Genomic DNA, 10,164 nt, shown 5'->3' with positions numbered 1-10,164 from the left:
TTGGAAGCGCAGAGGTAGAGAATTTATCTATTTGTTCACTTACGGGTATTGTTTCAAAATGCCAGCATTTTCAAGCTTAATTTCGCCACCAAGAAATCGTTTCAGATTTGACGGAGGATTGCAATAGAAAGTGGTAAAAGTCATAGACAGATGTTCGTGCGTAAGTATTCTCCCGAGCTGACCCGCATCCTTCTCTCCGAGTACTTAACAAAAATTACGTTCTGACGGTAAGACTTTTAATGAAGATCGACAGTTTAGAAATTCTATTGAGATAAGGAATCCTACGTTTATTTGTAGAATAGGAAAGTATTAAACATTATGACTGCAATACATTAAATACTATTACAATGTTATAAGTACAATGTATATAATAATCTGTTAAAAGAAAATTTTTTAACAATTGAAATAAATATAGTGTACGTGCTTACCAGTTGACACTGATTTTGATGCCATGTCTCAGTCGAATATGCACGAAAACTTAGCTGCGCGTTCAAAGATCATGAGACGAATTGTAATTACATAACATGATAAGAGATAAATAAAGCACGAGGAATGATTATACGCGTGAACAATGATACACGTAAATACAAATCGATGCACTGTAATTTTCCTTTCCTTGTCCTCTCAGAATTGTATTGTTAGGACTTTGCTTACGACTGGTGAAGGAAAACGCTAAGCACTAGTATCCCACTTCGCCTACAAATGCTTAAGTAAATTTCTAACTGATATGCATTCAAAGTTACGTAATTAAAATGCCATAACTTGATATGATCTGTTCTCAATATATACGTAGGTAGAATAAAAATCTATATTAGAAATATTTTATTTATTTTCTCCAGTATACAATAAATGATAAAAATAACTAATATTTATACATGATTAGATTAAGAAAAATATACGGAAAGCGTCATTTATTAATACAAAATTTGATACCGTGAAAATTGTTGAAATGAATTATAAAAGATTCATACGTCACTAGGAAGACGAGTTGTAGGAATGTAAAAGAAAACAACACCTTGTACAAAGTGCAGGCCTTTATTTTGCACATACATTTGTTCATAACGAGTAACACGACAGCATTTCTTAACATTGCTCGTACCTCTTCGATTACGTCGATCACTATTCGAATATGTGTGTACGTACCGCGATAGACGAAGCAAAAAACATTCCGGAAACAAGTCAAACGTGTTATACGTAACCCAGGCCATAAGAACAACTTTTCGTTAAAACGAGAACAATTGTTTTAAAACGGTCATCGATTTAACGTTGAACTGACGATGAAACATGTTACGAGACTTTTTACCAACTGTTCCTAGGTATGTGTTGAAAAGAATTGGAATTTGATTTGATAAAAATTATGGTGCGAGAAATTTTTATCTCTTGTTCCTTGTTCTGTGATAAAATTAAATGTTTCCAGGGACAGTTAAAAATCGATTAACGAGAGAGGAATTTTTTATTTGTATCAGGAGCCGTGTTACTTTCGTTCATCAGGTGCGAAAAAAAGAATGAATAAATAAATACCTATAATTAAACGATGAAGAAAAATTGTTAGGATCAAGAAGAACAAAAAGAAATTGAAAAGTGCACCGCGATTCGAAACCCGCAGATTTGTCGAAGCGGTCAATAATAGATGAGTTAAAATTGTTTTCTTTGGTTTAAGCTTGCATGCGAAAAATCTTTTTGTAATTGATTTTTAAAACTCATGTAACAAGAAAAAATAAATATAGAGATTAAATAATTTCGCTTCCTTATTTCCTTGTATATAGCGATTCTCAAACGTTTTACACAGACATGATTAACAAATAAAAGAAAAACGATCTCTTTCGATTCAGTTGAATAATTAATCCCTCGCATGCAATAGATCAAAAAGTGAGCAAATCAATCATTTTGTGAAATGCTTGCAAACAATATCCGCGGGTTTTAATACAATCGGGAAGCGCTCAAAATCAAAAAATAAAGAGGGACGAGATGCCGTATCACATATACGTATGCTTATATATTATATATGTACAGATTTTTCAGTCGGCAGTTCGTCTAAATATGTCTATTATTTCTCTCTTTCTCTTTTCTTCCTTTCTCCTTCTTCCATTCTCTCCCCCTTTCGTTTTCCTTCGAATGTATACAATATAAAATGCTACGACATTTCTTGTTTCGTGCAGTATTTCATGCAGCACGTAGATCGTAAATCATTTCCATCATTAGAATGTATACCTTTCTCTTTACGTAGAATCTGATAACACGATAACGCATATTATTATATATCACGCCGAATACAGGGCACAATTTTACTTTTTTTTTCTTGCGAACATTAGAGAACGTTGTGGCGCGTAATCATTAATCGTGATAAAGAGAATCTTGTCGCGATACACCTAGTTAAGTAATCGAACAAGGCCCCTACAGATCTATTACAACGATTCGTATCGAATCCACCCAGTTTATCGTTCTGAATAAAACAATCGTTAATAAGATCATGCGACGTGCATCAAAGTATGTAAGTGTATAACAATGCATGGTAATACGTTTGGCCGAGATAATGAAGACGAGTCGAATCGAACCCGCAGTGATGCAAGCAAGAAAATTTATAGTGTGTTGGACAGTATTTAAGGCACGTCGGAATGAAAAAATTAATACTGCACTGTGCGGCGAGCTCGTGATCATAGTACGTACAATTTATTCAGAACAATAACCGAGTTTTTTCGTTGATGAATATACGAGACAGACCTTTTCAAGATTACCTCGCGTTCACGGATAAATTTCGATTCGCCCGAATTCGGATAATTGAAATCGTCCGTATCCCTTCTTCGGATACTTCGAGCACGAAAGGACCGATCCACTGATGACTATCATTCACGACGAGGATTGCACGATCGTCCAACAACCACGAACACGTGGCCAAAAATATTGTTTTTCATTTTCCTTCCTTTTCTTCTTCTGTTCGTTTGTGATTACTAAATTAGCAATGATAGTTGTACGAATAATAGTACGCTAACGGTAATAATATTGATAATATAGTAATAATAATAATAATAATTAATAATAATAATTTACATTTACACTTCCTCTTATATACTTATTTTACTCAGTTAATTAATTATCTTTCCTATCTATTTACGGGCATGCTTACGTTTACACTCGCTCATAAACTCAACTCGATACAGTCTGTACTCAACCGTAAATCCTTAACAAAAGTGATTAAACACTCGAACATATGTATGTATAAAAGTAAGAGAAGTAATTGTAAAAAATATACAGTGAAACGCGTAATGTACAAAACCGATGAAGAAGATATTGCGGAATTTATATCATTCTCTTATTATATATATATATATACGTATGTATTCTCCTTCTCTATCCTTTTGGAGAATGTCTTGATCGTTCGAAAATCATTCCTTTCGATGGACACAATTAAAAAATGAATTGGGCTACGATCCAAAGAATTAAAGAGACACAATTTCTCGTTTTAGTTCCCCGAAATGGGAGAGCAAGCAACTATGTTAAGAAACTGATAGATGTACACGTCCGAGCACTGCTCTCACATGACGAGTGCACGAAAGTATGAATTCGTAACGAGCTAAGTTAATTGAAAAAATTGATCGTGCCGATCAATACAAAAGTTAAATAGCAACACGCGCAGTAATCATTTTATAGCAATCTTGCAGACAATAGGGTATCTTCATAAACTATCGTCGCTGTCATCAGCGTGAGCTTCGACCGAGACGTTTGAGGCCAAGCCCGCGGCACTTCCTTCTCTATTCGTTTCGATTTCTTGTTCCATCGAATTATTCTGCATCTGCTGTTCATCTATAAATACGCGTACATGGAACATAGTGAACGTTTAAAACAATTGTTATAACATAATTTCACTCTAAAAAAGAGAAATATGTTAATTACCAGACTGAGTCGCAGGAGATTCTTCGTCTCCCTGACCTGGACTCAATATAGCTTCTTTAATTTGGCTGTTAACACCCTTTGGATCTAAGTCTGTCGCCCAACTAAAGTACATTAGTGCAAGATCGGTGTTACCCAGTTTTTTATGTACCTGTGAGGAGAAAGGAATTTAAATATAGAAAGAAGGAAATGCTGTAGATTAGGCGACATATAAAGAGATCGTTACGCTACTTACTTTTCCTATCGAATAATAGACTAGAGATTCTTTGGGTACAATATTTTTCAATTCTTCGAATTCCCTAAGCGCTTCCGCATGCCGTCCAATCGAAAAGTTAATACTCGCGCGATGGAATTTACACAATTTATTATCAGGGTCATTCGTGATAGCAGTGTTCAAAGTGTTTAAAGCTTGATCAGTTTTCTTCAATGCATGTTGCACGACACCGATGTGACACATTATCGCTGAATTATGTGGATTTATTTGTAAAGCACGTTGAAAATGCAATTCTGCGAGGCTATATTGCTCCTGTTTGGAAAATATTGTTCCTAATCCAAACCTGTATTGTAAAAACAATATTTAATCGTTCGTTAAAAAGTGAAACGTTTTGAACATTTCGCTTTAAATTAGTAATTACCATGCATTATAATGTCTAGAATCTAGTCTGATGGCGTTACGAAATGCAGTAATTGCCTTATCCAATTCCTCTGTCAGGACATATTCGTGACCAAGGAGTGTATAGGCATATGGAAAATTAGGATCTACCTGTAAATTTAAAAATCAAAAGTTTCATTTCCAGTATAATCGACGTAAACTTATTGGCATGATATTGAAATTAACATTTCCATTGATTTTAAAATCTAAGAGTAGACATACTTGAATAGCTCTTTGAAAGAATTTGATCGCCGTTTCGTGTTCAGTTTGCGCTGAGAACAGGTTTCCAGTAGCGCACCATGCAGCCGGCGAGTTACGATCTTCGGAAACGAGTTCCTGTGCGAGAGTCGAGAGCTGTACTTCAGCGTGTAAATGCCATAAAACTGTACTATAAATTTCCATAAGTTCCGTCCTCTGTGGTTCCAACTGTCTCACTTCAGCGAAAAAACTGTTAAAAGATATTTGGTTAAGATTCGAAGTCGAAAGCTAACTCATTTAATTTGATAATTTATTGGATGTTTACCTAGCAGCTTTCTTATAATCTACCATTTCAAAATGCGCACGAGCCAACATGGATAATACCCATCCTGTGTTGTAATGATGTACCGGAAGACCACTTAGTATTTCAATAGCTTGGGTACATTTGTATTGATTTAAAAATTGATATGCCAACCCTAATTTCTGCAGCAGCGACATTAAACCTTCTGAAAGTACAGAAATTAAATGAAACCTTGTTTATAGAGCGTGAAATTTTATCGGAAGTGGAATTATCATTTTGACAACGTACCTGCGCATTGTTTCTGAAGTATTATCGCAGAAACGTTAACATTACTTTGGTTGTTCAATGCGTTTACGCAAGCTACAGCTTTTTCGGACGTGATCGTTTCACTTTTCTCTTTCTCGTTTCTATTTCTCTCATTTAACTCGTTAAAATTAGCTTTATTCAAATTCGTCTTGGAGAGCCGAGTTTTCGTCTTCCGCGATGGAGATTTAGGGGTAGCAAATTTATTTCTATTCGGAGATTTATTGTTTTCCTGTATGCACAATTTATATTCAAATTTTATTTGCAATTTTCATAAAAGACGAAATATTTATTCAAATGAGAAAGGGATACTACCTTGACCGAGTAGCTATGGCTAAAGAGCCTCGACGAACGTCTAACGTTTGTACCTTGCAGCGTTGGTGGTGCAGGTGTTGGAGTGGTAGGTGTAACTGTTACGATATTAGCGCTATTACTCGTATTTCCCGATTGCGAAAATACCGGTTTTCCTTGCTGTAAAGGAGTATCTTTTCTAGACATTAATTGCTGTAAATTGAAATATTTTTGTATACGATTTAGTACATTCACTAATACTAATAAATACTTAAGTTTAGGGAATGTCATGCTTACCCCTACGTGAGCCCTCAAGCTACTGACGCGTTTCGCTAAACTCTTCTGATCGTTAGCTTCTGTAAGAGTAGTATGCGAAGGTAAAACTGTCGGTTCAGGTGTATTGCTTTCCAATGGTAAAATACCAAAGCTTGGAGTAAGAGGGCTCATTGTATTATTGAACATACTACGATACCGTGGAAGTTTAGCTCTTGGTGATATCGAAGAACAATTACTATAATGCGTAGGCAAATTCTGTGGACTTTCGTCTACCGAGGAATACAACCGAATACCAGGTCCCATACCATTCATTATGGTCGATGTCGTCGTGATTTGTGCAGGGGTACTACAAGACGTATGTAAAATTATAAACGTACAGTTGTAAATGCGAAAGTCTGACGGAGTTATGAAGATTGAGATACTTACATATTCGTGCCATTCGTAGTAGGTGTGCCGTTTGAATTATTCGTAGGTACAATGAGATCGGACTCAACTGTGTAAGTCGGGGTGGGAGTGCTGCCATGGCACATCGCAAAATTGTCTAACTTATCTAATTGAAATATTTTTGTGGGATCCACCACTTCGCCGACATTACACAACTCTTCAAATGAATGCCAGAGAAACGGGTTTAACTTCAAAGCCAGTTTATGCGCATCATTCCCTTTCGATGTACGCATCATTTTGTAATAAATTTTAGCTATAATCTGAAGCGAGAAGCAAGCATGCTCCCCAAATTGAGTAGCTACCTCTTCCAAATTCTTCATCTGCTTGTAGTATCCACCAATTATAGCTGCTTCTGCCTCTGCGTATCTGAAGATTGAAATTAAAAATTCCATATCTAGATTGATGTCAGAAGATGAAGCAAAAATTTGCTTACAATTACTCAGCAGAACTTACTTTTCTAAATCGTAACAACATTTGGCTAAAAGGAATCTGCATTGTGCAGAATTTGGTGCTTTTTTTGATAGTAATGAATATGCTTGTCTAACTCGTCCCGATCGATAATAACAAGTTGCCAAAAGGAATAATGTTTCTTCCGTGTCAACTACAAATTGATAGTAATAAAATTGTAGAATTAAAAATACCAAAGTAATATATAAAAATTGTAACCAAATGCGATGACGACGTACCTTCTGCACACAATCTCTCTGCTAGGAATATAGCATCCGGATAAGCATAATGGTTTAAACAATGCCATATGGCTGCCTGTAATTACATGTACCATAAAATATTGCTAGAGTGCATGTTAACTCTTCATGACAAGAATGCTCGATAATACTCTTAGGACAATAATACAAAAACATACAAAACATTTGTTGATTAATTGATCAATATCCCGTAGTCATAAAAGTTTGTTAATTTAAATATAAGAAACTCGTAAATATCGTAAACGCTTGTACTTATTTATAGCCATATCCCCTCCCGTTTACATTCATTTCGCAAAAGCAAACAACCCTAAAGAAATTTACCCTCGCGTAAGAACGTATATTAAACGTCATCACATAGAATCTTGATAGAAAATAGGGTAACACGAGATGAAGGTGGCATCGTAAAATATAGGGTGAAACTCGGAATCAATTTTCGATCGAGTACAACAAATGTACGCGTAAACGGTTTCAATTTCTCACGTCAGTATCAATAAGTGTGGATGCGCCCGGACAGAAAATCGCACATCACTAGCAACCTTTTCCCAAGCTTTATCGACAATTACCTGTACTGGCTCCTGCACGATCATCGTTCACACGGCAGAGTTGGTCATATAAGAATAATCTCGAACGTTTCAAGGAAATTTTAGCGAAGAAAATCCAAAGTCGAATGACTGCTTTGTATAAAAATTTCTTAGGAATCCATCTTTGCTCCGATTCTTTTGAAGTGAACAACTAACTTCAGGACGCAGGTTCGCAAACGTGATGGGAGTATTAATTCTGCAAGCAAGTGTAGCCATATTCGCGATTCAAATATAAATCGCAAAACAGTTCTGGAATTCCTGAAATTAGTATTGGTAACTAACTTTATTGCCGACAGTCTTTGAAACCAAAACACAATAACGATATTTTTATTACAGACCACCGGCGAGATGTATATATTATCTATATACTTTACTTGATTTGATACGATGTACGATACATTAATTTGATTACTTCTGATTATGTCCAAAAAAGTTCAAAGTATATGTGATAAACACATAATGCAAATGGATAGTAAAAATTGCAGATGAAAGGAAAATTCGATGACACGTACTGCAAATACATGATTGAAGTTAAAAGAGAAATATTGATTTAATTGAAATATCAATATGTTTACAATGTTAAAATAACTTTTAACATTGGATACATGCTAATTATGTAAGTATCTATTTCGATTGAAATTAAAATATATGTAAATAGTACATGTATATCATTTTTCAGATTCATAATAAACCATTAATTATGTAAATTGCTCTCTGTAAGCATGTATTGTTTGTTGAGGCCTTGTTTCCAAAAAAGTCTTCATCTGGCAACAAAAATCAAGTTGAAGTATGTTTGCCTTGGTTTCGGTTTTATTGTATTACTAGATTTTTTCGGGGCATTCACACATTTATTTGAAATTCCTTATGATTCAAAGTTTGCTTACCCATACGAAGGTGATGTACATGAATTCGTGAATGCATTAAGAAATAATGAAAAGCCCGTTGTTGATCCTATAAACGAATACAAGTTTGCGTATTTGATTGACAATCAACAAAAATGTGTAGATGTTGCATCCAATACATTCCGTGTTGTCTATGTAATAAAATCGTCAGTAGAAAATTTTGAGAGGAGATCAACTATCAGGAAGACCTGGGGTTTTGAAAACAGATTTTTTGATGTTCCTTCAAAGACAATTTTTATATTGGGCAACCATCCGCATGATGATGAACTTCAAGCGAAAGTGAAAATTGAGGCTGCGAAGTATAAAGACATAGTGCAAGCAGATTTTATGGATTCATATTACAATAATACTACAAAAACTATGATGGGCTTTAAATGGCTAGTAAAGTATTGTACTAATTCAAAATTTTATATGTTCGTCGACGATGATATGTATGTGTCTGTGAAAAATGTTTTACGGTTTATAAGAAATCCAGCTAACTATCCCGATTATTTGAAAGAACCGAAAAAATTCGATGCTCATAAAAGAGAAATTAAAGAAACTGATGAAAGGGAAGATTCTGATAATGATACGTCTGTATATACTATTCATGGGAAGTTAGCAAAAAGAATTTATCCATTGAAGCAAGATTTATACGAAAATACAACTGCCTCGGTTAATGATACTAAACAGTACAGTAATTTAAAATTAAGACCTTTTCAAGGAGAGATATTAAAAGACTCAGAGATAGTAAATAGAACCAAAAGACAAATTTTTGATTTTGAACTTCCTGAAGATGTTAGATTATTTGCTGGATTTGTATTTGTATCATCACCTCATCGTCACAAATCCTCCAAATGGTATATATCTCTCAGCGAGTATCCATACCATTTATGGCCGCCCTATGTTACAGCTGGTGCATATATACTGTCCAAAGAAGCTCTTTTAGATATGTATTATACTAGTTTGTATACTAAGCATTTCAAATTCGATGATATCTTTTTAGGCCTAGTTGCCAAAAAAGCAGAAATTGAACCTTTTCATTGCGAAGAATTTCATTTTTATAAGAAAGACTATACGAAATTTAATTACAAGTATGTAATAACATCTCATGGATATGGTGATCCAAATGAGTTATTGACTGTATGGAATGAACAAAAGGCTCTGGGCAATGCCTAAATTAATAATTTTGTCCAACACATTTTTACACTGATGTGCTCTTGAAAATAATTCAAAGTCGCACTATGTAATGAGGATTAATTATGCGTTACTGTAAAAAGCATTCACATATAATACAATTTATTATAAAATACATTAGAAACAGTTTTGAAAATACGTATAAATATAGTAGTCAGTCTTTATGTACATAATAAGTTACTAGAACATAGTGCATTGTGATGCTCCACTGTAAATATATAAATTTTTATGAATGTCTAAATAGACGATTACAGTCAATGCTAATAGAAACTGGAATGAATTATTGAAATGTAATTCATATTGTGAAAACTATTATATCACTAGAGCATTACTATGTGAAAAAGCTAATAGTTAAATTGTTCTTATATAAGAAATGATATGAAATCAGAGAAAGAGTAAAATATGATTTAAATGAAATAGAAATCGTAAGTACTAGATATGAGAAATA

At 34.3% G+C, this 10,164-nt stretch overlaps 3 protein-coding genes and 1 long non-coding RNA gene across 7 annotated transcripts in view; 2 read left to right on the top strand and 2 right to left on the bottom strand.

Moving 5' to 3' along the window:
• Window positions 1-688, bottom strand: part of LOC108627207 (phosphotriesterase-related protein) — a 3,629-nt gene extending 2,941 nt beyond the window's left edge. Inside the window, exons 1-2 of the mRNA XM_018028313.2 lie at window positions 429-688; window positions 44-203 (exon numbers count right to left, since the gene is read on the bottom strand). Of these exons, the coding sequence (XP_017883802.1) occupies window positions 44-203; window positions 429-453 (185 nt within the window). The 5' untranslated portion in view covers window positions 454-688. The remainder of the gene's footprint in view (window positions 1-43; window positions 204-428) is intronic.
• Window positions 689-705: 17 nt separating this feature from the next.
• LOC113464630 (uncharacterized) lies at window positions 706-1,738 on the top strand. Of its 2 annotated transcripts, XR_003389478.1 has the most exons (3): window positions 706-789; window positions 980-1,316; window positions 1,418-1,738. It is a non-coding gene; the product is annotated as an uncharacterized LOC113464630 (long non-coding RNA). The 2 variants fall into 2 exon arrangements; XR_003389477.1 differs by lacking the exon at window positions 706-789 and having other exon boundaries at window positions 913-1,316.
• Window positions 1,435-7,779, bottom strand: Cdc27 (cell division cycle protein 27). 3 transcript variants are annotated; one of them, XM_018028425.2, is made up of 14 exons: window positions 7,621-7,779; window positions 7,040-7,115; window positions 6,807-6,954; window positions 6,336-6,719; window positions 6,098-6,255; window positions 5,931-5,989; window positions 5,658-5,846; window positions 5,328-5,574; window positions 5,064-5,244; window positions 4,763-4,988; window positions 4,524-4,651; window positions 4,124-4,445; window positions 3,892-4,039; window positions 1,435-3,801 (listed from the first exon to the last, which is right to left on the bottom strand). In XM_018028425.2, exons 1-14 carry the CDS (start codon window positions 7,642-7,644, stop codon window positions 3,674-3,676), a joined length of 2,418 nt encoding a protein of 805 aa, XP_017883914.1. In that variant the 5' UTR covers window positions 7,645-7,779; the 3' UTR covers window positions 1,435-3,673. The 3 variants fall into 3 exon arrangements, with proteins under 3 accessions (XP_017883914.1, XP_017883913.1, XP_017883912.1); XM_018028424.2 differs by having other exon boundaries at window positions 5,658-5,813; window positions 5,931-6,255; XM_018028423.2 differs by having other exon boundaries at window positions 5,931-6,255; window positions 7,621-7,644.
• A 41-nt stretch (window positions 7,780-7,820) lies between these two features.
• On the top strand, window positions 7,821-10,158 carry brn (beta-1,3-galactosyltransferase brn). Its single transcript, XM_018028311.2, has 3 exons — window positions 7,821-7,911; window positions 7,975-8,254; window positions 8,318-10,158. The coding sequence occupies exon 3, from the start codon at window positions 8,361-8,363 to the stop codon at window positions 9,696-9,698; it is 1,338 nt and encodes a 445-aa protein (XP_017883800.1). The 5' UTR covers window positions 7,821-7,911; window positions 7,975-8,254; window positions 8,318-8,360; the 3' UTR covers window positions 9,699-10,158.
• The last annotated feature ends 6 nt before the right edge of the window (window positions 10,159-10,164 follow it).

Source organism: Ceratina calcarata, unplaced genomic scaffold (genome assembly GCF_001652005.2).
Source record: "Ceratina calcarata isolate Rehan_Ccalc_2016 unplaced genomic scaffold, ASM165200v1 scaffold449.2, whole genome shotgun sequence".
NCBI lineage: Eukaryota > Metazoa > Arthropoda > Insecta > Hymenoptera > Apidae > Ceratina > Ceratina calcarata.
This window is presented reverse-complemented; position numbering and strand designations above follow the sequence as displayed.

Bases quoted from the DNA above. Each gene is read 5' to 3' on its own strand.
- Cdc27 (XM_018028423.2), bottom strand. From the start codon at position 7,644: ATGATCGTGCAGGAGCCAGTACAG. The intron at 5,847-5,930 runs GTAAGCATGACA...TTCAATTTACAG, and splicing joins GCTTGAGGGCTCACGTAGGG to CAATTAATGTCTAGAAAAGA. The intron at 5,575-5,657 runs GTAGTATCCCTT...TTGTGCATACAG, and splicing joins GCCATAGCTACTCGGTCAAG to GAAAACAATAAATCTCCGAA.
- brn (XM_018028311.2), top strand. From the start codon at position 8,361: ATGTATTGTTTGTTGAGGCCTTGTTTCCAAAAAAGTCTTCATCTGGCA.